The 15327-nt window shown below is 43.9% G+C and overlaps 1 protein-coding gene and 2 gene segments (V, D, J or C); all 3 read left to right on the plus strand.

The window, feature by feature from the left end:
• Positions 1–2956: 2956 nt before the first annotated feature.
• LOC105511411 lies at positions 2957–4344 on the plus strand. The gene is made up of 3 exons (XM_011941568.1): positions 2957–3058; positions 3563–3719; positions 3848–4344. The coding sequence occupies exons 1-3, from the start codon at positions 2957–2959 to the stop codon at positions 4342–4344; spliced, it is 756 nt and encodes a 251-aa protein (XP_011796958.1).
• Positions 4345–5432: 1088 nt separating this feature from the next.
• Positions 5433–6166, plus strand: LOC105511211. The segment is given in 2 exon segments: positions 5433–5584; positions 5674–6166. Coding segments are annotated over 2 exon segments (393 nt in total).
• Positions 6167–12427: 6261 nt separating this feature from the next.
• Positions 12428–13125, plus strand: LOC105511412. The segment is given in 2 exon segments: positions 12428–12563; positions 12680–13125. Coding segments are annotated over 2 exon segments (495 nt in total).
• Positions 13126–15327: the final 2202 nt, after the last annotated feature.

Raw genomic sequence — 15327 nt, forward strand, 5'->3', positions numbered from 1 at the left:
TTTCCCCCTTTCACATGGTACCCATTGCAATCAGAATCCTTCTATATATTTGTGGTCAATGGGTGTTCAGTAACCAGAACAGAGCATAGGATCAGACCTTGAGGAAGTTAGACTCAGGCAGGCCTTCAGATGCTGAGAACAAAACATCTGATTGTGGTTCTCAAGCCTTTGGTTCTAGCAAGATGAATGAGAGGTGATTAGAATGTCTGTGCACCTGAAAGTATTGGAAGGGGACCCCCAGCTCCCACTTTGAAGGGAGAGAATGGAAAGAGGCATGTGGTGGGCTCTTGGGAGCAGCTGCTGTTGCACCTTTAGGGTGTTCTGTAAACACTGGCAAGTGAGGAAGGAGGTTGCATTAGGAAGAAGAAAAAAGAAAGTGATTAAGATACAGCTTGTGACCTTAGGAAGATCCAATCCAGTAAGGGAGACAAGTACTGACATAAATATATGTTAGTATGGAAGGAAAAACCTAGGACTTTTAGAACCATGAAACTGGCATTCCTCCCTGGAGAACAAGGTGAAGAATCAGAACTACACAGGACTCAGAGAAGCCCAGACAGATCAACTACAAACAAGCTCATTAGCTGTAGCCATCACCCTGTACACTAAGAAGATCTTCCTAAAAGGTCCTGGGGTCTTCCCAGGTCATCACTCATGTCAGGTGTCTCAAGTTATGCAATAAACACACAGTGACATGAAATACAGAGGACTAACGTGCATTTCTTTGTGTCTGCGTAGAAGGGAGGCCTGTTGGACGGCGATAGAGACCATGCAGCACGTGGAAAGTGTCTCCCCTAAAGAGGGGTGAGTCCAAATGGGGTGTGGAAAGCAGCCTCCTGCAGACTGTGGAAGCCCAAGCAGATTGCAAAGCGCACTCTGTGGGGCAAGACACCCCTTGTGTTGTGTGTCAGAAATTGGACTGAAGTGAGGAGAGTTTCAACATGGATGATCTCCCTGGCACAGGAAGTCAGAACTTGAATGGAGAGAGGAGGCCATTTACAAGGGAGAGACAGTGGCAGCTGCAGTATACACGTAGTCACATGGAAAGGGATTAATCAAATATATAAATCTATAAGGATAACACAATCACATTTCTCAGTATTGGATAAGGGAGTTGCAAATATAGAAAGAGAGAACACCAGAACACAAGAATAAACCTTATAATACTGGATTGGAATTAGTGTGAACTCATCACTTCTCAATATGTCTAAAGAACAATTAAAGATACCTGTAAATATATGTGTACTGTGAATAAACATGTGCATGTACAGCTCTGTCCACTGTGATGCCTAAGGGTAGTTCACCCCGAAAGCACCCCAGAAGATCTAGGGTCCATATTCTGTTTTCTAAATACCACTGTCCACTAGAAGGAATCAGGAATTTTTGGACAAATAGTAGAAACCAAGACAGGCAGGAAAAGCCTAGAACCCCTTGTGCCATAAAGTAAGGAAATGTTCACAGAATGATGGGGACCCTGACAGGAAGGAGAATTTAGGAAGTAACAACCTTCTACTTCCATATCTCCTTTGGACAATGCTTCATCAACATTGAAACATTATTATTCATAAATAAAGCCTTTGAAATAAAAATTATTTTTATCAGTTACATCCAGCCTTACATACTGAGACTACAAACTGATTTTTGTAGATTTACAGATATAAATATACCAATGCCAACCACAGCACATTAGAAACACAATTTTTAAGTGCTTAGGCCTACCTAAAAGGTAGGTTTTTACTGTTTTCCATTCTATCCATCTATTTGTTGACCAATTAAGCAAACATGTATTAAGCACCTGCACTCTGTAAAGTATTTTGATAGGGGCCGTGAAGCATGTAAGGTTCTGGCACAGCAGCCTAGTGAAGTCTACCCTGCTTGGCTTACATTGTTTCAGAGCTGGGTAGACAGTTAGAGAAAATTATTTCAGTCTCTCCCCACATCCGAATTTCAAGGATGAGGAAATGAGAAAGTCGGTAGATGAAATGATTTAGACACCTAAAAACCAATTACTTTAATCTTCCTAAAGCATACCCTGTAAAGCTTTCCAAATTAGATTTTATCTGTAAACATGTCAAACATGTCTTATTTTTTATTTATTTATTTTTATTTTTTTGAGATGGAGTCTTGCTCTGTCACCCAGGCTGGAGTGCAGTGGTGCAATTGTGGTTTACTGCAACCTTCGCCTCCCGAGTTCAAATGATTCTCCTGCCTCAGCCTCCCGAGTACCTGGGACGTCAGGCGCACGCCACCACACCTGGCTAATTTTTTTGTAGTTTTAGTAGAGATGTGGTTTCACCATATTGGCCAGGCTGGTATGAAATTCCTGACCTTGTAATCCGCCCACCTCTGCCTCCCAAAGTGCTAGGATTACAGGCGTGAGCCACTGCGCCCAGCCCACGTCAAACATGTCTTATAGCTCCTGTAATCCCTGAAGCACTTTGAGAATGAGAACATTATTCACAAAAGCTTTTTGAACAAATTAAAATGGTCCATGTGCCCATGAGTGTTGGTTTTATTCATTGCTCTATTCCTGGTCCTCAAACAGTGCCTGACATATAGTTCTGTGTTCCATAAATACCTAGTGGATCATATTATTTTGATATCTTAAGTGTGTATATGGAGGCTGTTGGAGGCGTTTCACCAGTAAGGGGCAGTGAGAGTTGCTAAGCCTTTACTTCTGCGTTTCAAATGTCTTCTTGCTTTGTGTATCCCCTGTGGAGTCCCTTTGTGTATCTATGCTCCCAGTGCTGTATCTGGAGGACTGGGGGCAGATGGCTGAGAAGAGAGCCATGTGCCTCTTTCACCTCCAGGAGGAGCTGTGACTTTAGTGACATTCCTGAGTCAAGTGGAGAGAGGAGAAGAGAGGCAGAAGGGAGGAAAGGACTAAGGAAGGAATCAAATGCTCTGGCATCAGGGTCTGCTCCTTGTGCTAGCTGAGAGACCGTGTGTGGACAACATGAAGACACTGAATCCATTCCACCTGGACCTGCGTAGCATTGTCTCTGCAGTCCCTCTGCTCACGCCATTAGGGCCTTCTGTCATTCGAGTCTGTGTTCAGGTCCGGCATCCTAAGTAGGTGAGATGCTCCCCGGGGGTAGGGGTCGCAGATTATTCCTCTCACGCCCCCTATAGCACCAACTGAAGGGTGCTCCCTCCTTAGTTGGTATTACATTACTGGGTCTTAAAATGATGCACAGCTGGCTCCAGGGAAGGGCTCAGCTGAGCCAGGCGAGGTGGCCTCCTGGAGTTCACAAAGATGAGGGAGTGGAGCTGGAGTGCGCTCGCCTGGGTCCAAGACAGGCATCAGGAAGGCATCTGCCCAAAGGGAAGGGGTCTGTGTGTTAGGGAGGAGGGGAGCCACAGGTAGAAAGAGGAAGGGAAGACCCAGTCATTCATTGTGGGGAGGGCAGGCAGTTGTTAAGAAAAATGCAACTGTCTGAGGAAACTGCCATGCACACCCGGCCCTGACAAGCTAGTCTAAACCCACCTCTTGAGGTGCAGGCGCAAAGGTGGAAGGGAAAAAGGAAGTGTGAGCTGTAAATGCTAACAGTGACACTAACAGGAACAGAGACTTCCCAAGCAGCCCCTGTCTCAGGGCCAGGGAAGCACACCCACAAGACCAGAATGCCAAGCAGGAAGACTCAGGGTCCCCACACCTCTGCCCCTTGTGACCCTGCCATGGGCTGCAGGCTCCACTGTGGTGTGGTCCATTGTCTCAGGTAAGTCCTGGGCACAGGTGGGACATTTCTGTCCTTGCATTTTTTGCTTTTTTCATGGAACTGCCTCAGAATACTCTGTTTCTTAGGAAACTCAGGCTTAGTCTGAATTTGGCTTCTTATTTTCACAGGCTCCATGGATACTGGAATTACCCAGACACCAAAATACCTGGTCACAGGAATGGGGAGTAAAAGGATGATGAAATGTGAGCATCTGGGACATGATTCTTTGTATTGGCTCAGAGAGAAAGCTAAGAAATCCCTGGTGTTCATGTTTTACTACAACTATAAGGAACTCACTGAAAACAAGACTGTGCCAAGTCACTTCACACCTGAATGCCCTGACAGCTCTCACTTATACCTTCATGTGTTCGCGCTGCAGCCAGAAGACTCAGCTCTGTATCTCTGCACCAGTAGCCCAGATACAGCCCTGCAGAGTCACCACCTCCCTGTGCACAAACCTCCTCCTAAGTCTAGTCAGAGATCCATGGGGGCAACGCGTTCAGCTGAGCCTCAACACTTGGTTCAGCATTCCGTAGGACCTCGGCAGAAATCTCAGACCATAATACTGTCATTTGTTGGATGTGACAATGCTAAATTGCCCAGACACCTGCAGCCTGGGGCATGACTTTTTCTTGAACGAGACTATGCCTGAGTTTGAATGTAGGACAGATGCTGTCACGTTTAAGTTGTTCCAAGTATCTTCCAGTTGGCTTGTGTCTCTGGGAAATGTTATGTGAAGTATTTAACACTCTGGTAACACTAATCCACCTTCCAATATGAACTGTTTTTTGATTTTTCTTTTGACTCAAGTTAGACCCTGGATCTCAGTCCTCATCCCAGACCCAAATATGGTCAGACCTTTTCTTTTCTTTCTTTCTTTCTTTTTTTTTAGATGGAGTCTCACTCTTGCCAGGCTGGAATAGTGCAGTGGCATGATCTCGGCTCACTGCCACCTCCACCTCCCAGGTTCAAGCAATTCTCCTGCCTCAGCCTCCCAGGTAGCTGGAACTACAGGCGCTGCCACCACAACAAGCTATTTTTAGTAGAGACGTGGTTTTATCATGTTGGCCAGGATGGTCTCAAACTCTTAACTTCTTGATTTGCCCCCCTCGGACCCCCAAAGTGGTGGGATTACAGGCATGAAACACCACACCCGGCAGGTCCTTTTCTTTTCTTTTTTTTAAAATAAAAGATACCCAATGCCCTCCTCAGGTGGCTGTATCAGTGCCTGACCCTGAGGACAGTGGTTCCCCATGGGGTTTGCATCATTGTTCTCTAGTTCACTCTCCCTGGGGCGTGTGCAGAATTTCAACTTCTTATTGGCTCTCTCTTCCACTCAGGATTTAAAACTTTCACACTTGATTGTTTTTCCTTCTGTCTCTTTAATCCTAATACCAAATTTTCTTGGCATCCATTATCAACCGTGGATTCTGTTGCACCTGAATTGTTGTCACAGCAGGTAATAAGAGAAGGCGACCTCGTGGAATTTCTGAGCCGGACTTTGTACTCAGGGTTACCTTGCTGGGCCCCATATTTTCCAGCCCTGCTCTTAATAATTAACGGCCCTCAGTCCTGCACACACCATCAGACCCCTGGGGCTGAGCAGAACCCCGCACGGTCAGGTTTCTGCACCAACACAAAGGCTCCCTCCTCTCTCCTATAGAGGGCGATCCAGGGATGGTGGGTGTTGCCAGAGACACCAGTAATTCTGCCAGACCTTGCCTGTGGGGTCATGGGAGCTCAAAATGCCCCTCCTTTCCTCCACAGGACCAGATGCCTGAGCTAGGAGAGGCCTCATTCCTGCTGTGATCCTGCCATGGATACCTGCCTCCTATGCTGGGCAATTTTTAGTCTCTTGAAAGCAGGTCAATGCTTAGGACTCTAGGAAATTCTTGCCTTGAACTTACCTAAGACAGTTCTAAACCATTCTCTTAATCTTCTTCTTTTCCCACAGGACACACAGAACCTGAAGTCACCCAGACTCCCAGCCATCAGGTCACACAGATGGGACAGGAAGTGATCTTGCGGTGTGTCCCCATCTCTAATCACTTATACTTCTATTGGTACAGACAAATCTTGGGGCAGAAAGTCGAGTTTCTGGTTATCTTTTTTAATAATAACATCTCAGAGAAGTCTGAAATATTCGATGATCGATTCTCAGTTGGAAGGTCTGATGGATTAAATTTCACTCTGAAGATCAAGCCCACAAAGCTGGAGGACTCAGCCATGTACTTCTGTGCCAGCAGTGAAGCCACAGCCTTGCAAAGACAACTCCAGTCTGTTCAAAAACCCTCATAGATCTGCCTCCCTCCCAGCCGCCAGCACCCACTTCCTGTCTAAGAAAAGGAAGTCTCTGGTTGGGTTTGTTCTTGCAAATGTCTCCAAAAAGACAGATACCTGAAATTAAATTCCCAAAGATATCTTGGGCAGAAAGGACCACATACTGTAGGATTTGAAGAATGTTTACAGATACTACAGAGTGTGATGGTGGGCTCTGAATATGGGAGAATTGTACCCAACCAAGTAACCTATATCTTTTCTTTATTCTCATTTGGCCATTTTTATTAGAATTTTTTTGATTTAGTTGCTTAGGAAAACATATTTTAACTCCTAGGATGGTGAAATGATTACTGAGTAGGAGTTCAGGTATCTCCATGAGAAAATAGAGGATCCCCACGGAAATCTTCAGAAGAAAAAGGGGCTTGGTACAAGGAACTCAATTATCAGTGAGTCTTGCTCAGCATGTGGTCAAGAGCAGAACAATCTGATGACCCTGTCAACCTGGTGTGATGCATTTGGGCTAATGATGCTAGCTCACAAAATAACAAGTTAAGAGAGTAGAAAACATGGAGTCTAATATTGGGACACCATTTCACACCATTTCAAGGTCAACAGAGGTCTAGACCAGCATGAGAATCGCCAGAATAAAGCCAGGCAGTGCAGGAACAGAATTCAGCAGCAGAAGTCAAGAGGCACCTAGAGGCAGAGGTAGGAATGAATTTGTCACTTTCAACTTAACGTGAGGCAGCCAGATTAACTTCCTGAGTTTCATTTAAGAAACTATGCCTCTTTTAAACATACCTATTGAAATCTAAATTCTAGGTATTCGTGTATTTGGGTTCTGGAATTTCCACTTAAATCTTCCTGCAATTTCCAGCTGTCTGCTAAAATTCCACATTTTGTCATTTATTTCATTGACTATATTAACATCCAACATTTGAAAGCCAGTTTTGGATAACTTTAACATCTGAATCTGCTTGGGTCTATTTCTTTTTTCTGTTTTCTCTGTTCCTTTTCTGGGCATGTGATTTTGTTTTCTCACACAACTAGTAATTTATTTGAATGCTGGATATTGTATATAAAAACTATAGAGATAATCTGAGGCTCTGAATGATTTCATCTTCCCCAGATGATTCACTTTTGCTTCTGCTGGGAATTGTAGCAGGGGCAGATCACCTTAACTGAGCTGATGACTGAACTGGATCAGAGCTGGGCTTCAGCCTCCGTGATGGCTGCTCGCCTTTGATCTTAGCCATTTAAGTTCCAACTAGATATCTGGAGTTTAACAGCTTAATTAAAGTGTAAATTACATGACATAATATTTGCCCATTGTGAGTGTGCAATTCAATGAATTTTGATAAATTTGTGGAGTTGTGTAACAATCACCGTGATCCAGCTGTAAAACATTTCATCCTCCCCACCCAGAAAGTTCCTTCTTGCTCATTTTCAGTCAATCCCTGCTTCTACCCCCAGCACCAAGGCCTGGGGCCTTTGCCAGGCTCCTCTCCTATTCAGTAGTCACTGAACATAAATGTTCTCCAGACCAGAAAGGTGGTGGATGCTCCTCAAAACCTGCTACCCTCTCAGTCTTCCCTTTTTTTCTCAGCTACTTAGGCAGCGATATAAAATTGGCAAATGACTTAGAGGGAAAAGTGATCTGTTAGATCTCTCCTTTCTCCTTGAGATCCCAGTCCGTTAGGTTCTTACTGCCTCAGTAGCTCCAAGTGCCTTCAAACATTTATCTTTATATTTTGTTAAGTTTATGTAGCTGTTTTTGATAAGAATGTTGTTCTGCAAAAATTCAGTCTATTAACTCCAAAAGCCAGTTTTTATATTTATTAAAGGTGAGGTGAAATTTTGTATGTTTGTATTTTAGATAGAAGGCTCTTGAAGAAAGGAAGGAGTGAACCTCTCCACCTTCCCTTTTTTTTTGTTGTTTTTGAGATAGAGTCTCGCTTATGTCACCCAGGCTGGAGTGCACTGGGGCGATCTCGGCTCACTGCAACCTCCACCTCCTGGTTTCAAGTGATTCTCCTGCCTCAGCCTCTGGAGTAGCTGCGATTACAGGCCCATGCCACCACAACTGGCTAATTTTTGTATTTTGAGTAGAGACGGGGTTTCACCATGTTGGCCAGGATGGTCTCGGCCTCTCGACCTCGTGATCCACCGGCCTCGGCCTCCCAAAGTGTTGGGATTACAGGCATGAGCCACCATGCCTGGCTGCATATCTCTTATTTCTAAGACCTCTCTACCACCCTGCTGCCTTTGTTCCACCATGGGACAGTCTTCACACGTTTGACCTTTTACCACAAGGAGGAGCTGTGACTCTACTGAGATTAAGGGAACTCAGAGGAAGGACAGAGCATTCTCCACTGGGGAGAAAGTTAAAAGAAATATCGGGTTTATTTGCAACAGGGGAAAATATGGTTTACAGAAGCTGTGTTAATGCTGAAATGTGAGAGGTTAAATACAGACTATTCATTTGCCTTGCTGTGCAGGTGTTTTTGTTCTAGCAAAGAGCCTAGACTGCCGGATTTGTTGCATGTGACCCTGCATGGGATGAGAAAGGGGGAGAGTTTGAGCTGGGAAAGAGGAGAGCTCACGAGCAGATGCCAGTGGAGGACCCCTTCCTGAGAGGAATAAGAGAAGCTCTGGATGCTGGGCCTCTGCTCCAGCTCAATCCTGCCATGAAATGACTTCCTGAGACCTGGGCTGTGAGCCTGACAAATCAGGGCTTCCTCGAGGGATCTTGCAAAGAGAGTAATTACCATGGGAAATCTACTTATCAGACCAAAGAATACCTGGAGCACCATTCCCCTGACTCTAAATGATGAAAGACTTAAGCTAGAAGGGGATTTTCTTTTCTTTTTCCTCTTCTGAATGTTCCTCTAAGTTCTTGGAGCAAGAGCTTAGAAGGATAGGAAACCCAGCCTCCTGGGTCTTAGCAAATGTTTCTGTCAAAACAGCATCACCAGACTCCCTTCCAGCTTCCAGCTTCAACATCTATCCCTGTCTCCCAAGACCCATGGAAGCTAGACTTGTCCAGTTGTCAAAAGATGATGCCAAAACAGCTGCAGATGGGAAAGAAGGTGGCATGGACAGACCTCCAGGATGCACATCTGAAACAGGCTTTTCGTTTTGTTTTCACTACAGGCTCCTGTTTCACCTTTTCAAAAAGCATTTGGAATTTCCCTTACTTCTAGGAAATCCAAAAATACAGCAAAGATACATTTTATATAGGCGTTAGCTATTCAGCAGGAGGGAGCTAAAGAATATCTCTATACTCTACAATTTTCCACCATGCTGCCTGGAAGTGAAAGTCTAGCTGAACAGTTTAACAGGAAAACCGTTAGCCATCCTGTGGAGGTTAATTTAGCAGTTTATTTTGGAATGGAACAAAAGCATGTATTGAAGATAGGAAACTCATGTCTACATGCTAGAATCTAAATTTCTTAACTTTCTGTAGTATGAGCCATTTTCACATCTGGTAAAGTCATAAAACCAGACTATTCGAAACACACACTTCTAAGCTCAATATTAAATATTTAAAGTGACTAACGTAGGAGTTGGAGAGTCAGGATACCCCTGGGCTTTTCGAACTCCTACCTCACAAAAAAATCTAGAGCTTCTTCTCAGTAAAAAAAACAAAAAAAGTGACATATAATCATTTTTCATTGTTAGTAAATAATCTCTATCCATCATGGCATTGCATTTAATTTGTGTTAATTATTCCCCCAAACTTTGGGGAAATTGCCCAAATATAACACGGGGTTTAAATACTGGACAGCCAAAAATATGACCCATGTTCAAAATATGCATCGTGATATCATTCAGTTCGATGTGTTCTAGTTCTTCTGCAGCCTCCTGCCTCGTTCCCTTTGCCCCTACAACTCTCCGCCTTTTTGTGGATTAAGTTATCACCAGGATAAAATTATTATGTTTTCTTCCCTGTTTGACTTTCTTGTTGGAAACCTGGCTCTTCCCAGGGGTCCCAGCATCTATCCTCTCTCCTTTCTGTAGCTTTTTTCCCCTTCTGCAGCAGAGTGGGCCCTGTTAGAAAAGAAGAGGTACATCATCAATTTATTTGCTCCTTTTTGTACTCGGACCATTTTTTTTTTTTTTTTTTTTTTTTTTTGGTGTTTCTCATTTGATCTGACTATCTCATCATTGCTTTTTCTGCTGTAAAAGAATCTTGCTCTGTCGCCCAGGCTGGAGTGCCGTGGCACGATCTCGGCTCACTGCAAACTCCACCTCCTAAGTTCATGCCATTCTCCTGCCTCAGCCTCCAGAGTAGCTGGGACTACAGGCACCAGACACCATGCCTGGCTAATTTTTTTGTGTTTTTCGTAGAGGCGGGGTTTCTCTGTGTTAGCCAAGATGGTCTCGATCTCCTGACCTCGTGATCCACCCGACTCGGCCTCCCAAAGTGCTAGGATTATAGGCGTGAGCCACCAGGCCCGGGCTAGACAATTCTTGATGGACACTAAAACACTTTTGCTTTTCATGTCTCCTGTAAAACACAAAACAAAACAACAACCAGAACTAACATTGCTTCATGTGAGGCGAGTGTCTTTCTATCAGTTTCATTCCAGTGCCTCTCCCGGAGACTATCCATGTGATTTGGTAAAAACACTTGCATAAGATAGTGAGATACTTATTTATTTAAAGTTTACTCTTTAAGAATGGTTACATCTTTATGTAGTTATCATCACCATTGTATCATCACCTCTTGTCATTTCACTATCTTCCCTCACTTCCATTCCTTCTTTGAAAGGCTTCCCATGTCCGCTGTGTGGTGCAATGAGGTAGGTACTGAATAAGACTCACATCTAGGGGATACCTAGTTATGTTCACAGAATTTTAGAGCTAGACAGAGTGTTGAAAATTATTTATTTATGCCCATTGTTTCATAGATGAAGAAATGAGATGTTTTAAAAAAAAGTGTTTAAATGTAAATAGTAACTATATTGCTGGCCTCCATGTAACCTGTATTTCATGCTCTTAGTCTACAGATAATGTGTGAATGTGTTTTTGCTCCTATTGGATTATAAGCATCATGAGAGTGAGAATATTGTTTACTCATGATTCGCACTAAGTAGCCATTCAATGACTGCAAACAAATAAAGCATGCTGGAAGTTCCAAGAAGGATGGTGGTCATTTTTCTTTTGTTTAGTACTAGTTGTGTGTTTAGCAAATCACAAAAGAACCATCAGGGTCTGTCTTTGGAGGGGTTTCACCTGTAGATGACAGCATTACCAAAGTTAGTGTGTGTGTGTGTGACTGTGTGTGTGTGTGCACGCACGTGCACGTGTGCATATGTGTGAGAAATGCCTTTCTAGCAGTGCTGGTCCCTGGTTTTCCTCCTAGAGGTTGCTGCCCTGGGGCCACTGATGGAGGCACTGAGGTTTGAGTGCTGGGCCTTGCTGACCACGGCAGGAGGAGCTGTGGCCCGACCACACCCCTGAAGCTGGGTGGATGATGCCTGGCAGAAAAGAGGAGTACCATCGGCAAGAATAAAGGGGACAGGAGTCCTCAACAGGGGATAATTCAGAAAACACGAAGGCATGTTGTATTGTCACATTGGCATCAGGTGGGTAGGGCCCAAGGATGCCACTAAGCATCCTACCTGCACAGGTCAGCCCCCCACAACAAACAATCACCTGATCCAACATGGCACTAGTGCTGAAGTTGAGAAACTCTGCAATAAGCTTGTGTTGTAAACGTCATACCAAGAAGGAGGATTATCTGCAGACAACTCAAGGGCAGTGACATCACCTACTTTTGTTTTCCCTGACTGCCGTGTTGTTGACCTTCATCGCCATTCTTTCCCAGCACACGGTGTCTGCATGTTGTCCAACAGCCTCCTGTTTCCTCATAGATCTACCCTTTGGACAGATAAGAACATCAGAGGGAGCAGGGCTGCAGTTCACTCCCAACAATGACCCTTCAACAGGGTTTTCTCTGAACTAGCATTGCAGTCATATGGGTTAGGTGGCTGTAGCTGGCACTCAGGTGAAATCTCAGGCCAGTCTCTTCTGAATCAGGGGAACTGCTGACCATTAATCAGACCTTCAAGTGAACAAAGATTCAAGAGAGCAAAACAATGTTCTGCATTATTGTGAAGGGGAAGCAAAGGATTCAGAGAGGAACAGCAGCCTGACTCTTGGGGAAGGGCATGAAAGGGAGAGGAAGGGAGGAGGTGGTCAATCCGGGGTAAGAAGCGAGGAGGGAGGGGGCTAATCGCACAGGAATGACTGTCAGAGACATCCTGGAGGCCACAATTCAACCCTCTCAACTTTTCCCAGAAGTTCCAAAAACTCCTTTAAAGCAGCAAGTGCAGGGCGTGAAAAGGAGGAGCCATGCTAGAGGAGAGCCTGGGAATGGGGAAATGATTACAGGCTGTGATGTCACTGGCGCAACACCTCTTAGCGGCAGTGGAAAGCACAGCCTAGACTTCTCACCACTGCACACCAGAATCCTGCCCTGGGCCTTGCCTGGTCTGCCTGACTCTGTCATGGGCTGCAGGCTCCTCTGCTGTGTGGCCCTCTGCCTCCTCCAAGCAGGTGAGTCCTGGGCCCAGGCGACATGATCCTGTTGGAGTCCCTAAGCCTTTTCACCATGACAACAACAGCAGGCTACCTCCTGGGATTTGCCTGAATTCTGCATCTTTCCTTTTCAGGTCCCTTGGACACAGCTGTTTCCCAGACTCCAAAATACCTGGTCACACAGACGGGAAAGAAGGAGTCCCTTAAATGTGAACAAAATCTGGGCCATGATGCTATGTATTGGTATAAGCAGGACTCTAAGAAATTGCTGAAGATAATGTTTAGCTACAATAACAAGGAGCTCATTATAAATGAAACAGTTCCAAATCGCATCTCACCTGAGTCTCCAGACAAAGCTCATTTAATTCTTCACATCAAGTCCCTGGAGCTTGGTGACTCTGCTGTGTATTTCTGTGCCAGCAGCCAAAGCACAGCCCTGCAGAGTCACTGCATTCCTGTACACAAACCTCCCAGTTCAGTCAGGAAGCTGTGGGCAAGTGTGTGCACCTGCACCCAAGGCTCCAGTCTCCACTCCCTGATGGCCTCTGATGGAGTTTCAGTCTGTAGCACAGACGGTTAGTGCACCCAGTGGAGAAATCCTCTATTTTACACATACGAAAATCTCACAGAATTGTTTCTCAGCTAGAGCAGGGCTTCACAACAAAGCCACTGAAGTATTAGGGCTCCACAAACAAAAATGGGGCCTGTCCCATGCACTGAAGATCTGAACTGGTGGAGGAAGCTATTTCTTGTCTTTCTATGCTGTACACATGTGTTCATATTTTATATAACATTATGAAAAAAATATGATTGCTAAAAATGGTTGATGAGCACAAGCATAAAGGAGGGGGAAGGAAATATTTCTAAGATCAAGAGACAACTCTGATGATCAATAAGTACTTTATTTAACAGAAAAATATTTGGAGAGGCATGAAATTCCATGGCAATAGGTAAACTGGAAAGTGTTGAGGAGAAGCCGGTGGAGGCAGCCTTGTGCCTTGTAGGCTCCTTCTCTTCAAGAAGGGTGACCAGCAAGCGTCTCTCCCAATTCTGATGAAGGTCATCTTGAACTCTCCTCAAGAGTAGGCAATAGCCAGATGACTGGGGATATTGGGAGACCTGAAAGGACTTTGGACACAAATCTCTAAGTCGTGGTGAGCCATTGGTCCTACTCCATGTGAAACAACATGACGAAACTGATATTTTGGTACAGGAACACTGGTAGTAGTATGGATCAGAAAGCAGATAGATTTTTGGGTGGCGTGAAGAATTAGGAGACTTCTAAATATCCTACATGAAAGATTAGAAAGATTTTATGTGAAGCATTGTGGACAACATAGGCTTGAGGCTCTGGATTATGTTATTTCTTGGAAATAGTATTGGGTTTTATTCTGGGAGGGTTGAATATATGACTAGCTAGGGTCTACTTCAGCTTTGCCCTCTCTCTTAGGGAGCCCAGCATGTGGTCATCATTGCTAGTGCATGCCTTTCCAGGGTCTTAGTGGGAATCATGGTGTTCCCACCACGACTCTCCACTCTCACTGGGTCTGAATGCCAATGCCTTCCGGCCCTGAGTATCTTCTGACATCCCTACCCATGTCTTCAGCCTTCCAGAGTTTGTTCCCTGCTGGGCCTTCAGGAGTGCCACCCTCTGCATGCACAACTTAGGATCTGGCCCAGAAAGAAATGCAAAAAATAAAAAAAAAATTCTTATACAGGTTCTTGGGGCTCCTTGTTAGTACTCTGTGTCCTAAATCCCGGCTGTCTTGGAGTCAGTTATGTTCTCTTATCTTCAATCACATATACTACTTCTATTTTATATAAATACATTTACTTGGCTTCTCTTCATATTTACCATTCCACTTTTCACTCTTCTTGCAATTCACACGGTCCTAAGATCATTTTCCTTCTTAGGTCCATCCCTAATTCAGATGACTTGAACTCTCTGGTCACCACCCCTCGTTGTAGGAAATGCTTATGTTAGCAATTGTCCTCAGGACAATTAAACCTTTCACTTTCGCCATTATTCAAGTTTTCAGTTTAAATTCTATTGCTTTTTATTATTTCCCTGGCAATTTGGTTTACTTATTGGGAGCCAAACATACAACACGATTTTATTTGTTCGCATTTGTTCTACTTCTTTGTAGAAGGGCCAAAGGATTTTCTTGCTGAAGTAGATACCAATTGAAACAATTTTAATGGTAATGATACTAGTGTTTAAAATAAGGCTAATTTTAGGTTTTTATCTAGTGAATAGAATATCTCCAACTGTAGCAGGTTAGAGATCAATCCTACATGTAACCTGTTGAGAGGGAGAATATTCAACACCCTTAAATTCTAATCTACATCCTTTACATTTTTTATGTTTGTTATTTGGGCCACATTGAAAATCTGATGAAATTTATACATTAGAAGAATGCTAAAGTTTTCCTCCTGACCAAGCACATCCCCAGGTTAAAACAAATCTAAATTATAAACCCTTGACTTAAATCATGCATAAGTGTCTTCCCTCGGCCCAGTGTAGATTTACATATAATATAGATTTACCACCGTAATCTCAGTCCTACAATTATAATTATCATCACAAAATGGTAATACTGATGTAATACAACAATAGATAATAAAAATCACTTAGAAAGTAAGAATCATCTCATTTTGTGTTTATTTGTGTTCATTTGTATCTTCAAATGGTCTAGAATGAAAAGTCAATATGGGCATAACAGTACATTTTAAGAAATTGATGATATTCTAATAACTAAATGGTCACAAAGCATAAATAGCT

The sequence above is a fragment of the Colobus angolensis genome, unplaced genomic scaffold (assembly GCF_000951035.1).
Source record: "Colobus angolensis palliatus isolate OR3802 unplaced genomic scaffold, Cang.pa_1.0 Scaffold2, whole genome shotgun sequence".
Classification (NCBI taxonomy): domain Eukaryota; kingdom Metazoa; phylum Chordata; class Mammalia; order Primates; family Cercopithecidae; genus Colobus; species Colobus angolensis.

Bases quoted from the DNA above. Each gene is read 5' to 3' on its own strand.
- LOC105511411 (XM_011941568.1), top strand. From the start codon at position 2,957: ATGAAGACACTGAATCCATTCCACCTGGACCTGCGTAGCATTGTCTCT. The intron at 3,059-3,562 runs GTCCGGCATCCT...TGACACTAACAG, and splicing joins TCATTCGAGTCTGTGTTCAG to GAACAGAGACTTCCCAAGCA. The intron at 3,720-3,847 runs GTAAGTCCTGGG...TTATTTTCACAG, and splicing joins GGTGTGGTCCATTGTCTCAG to GCTCCATGGATACTGGAATT.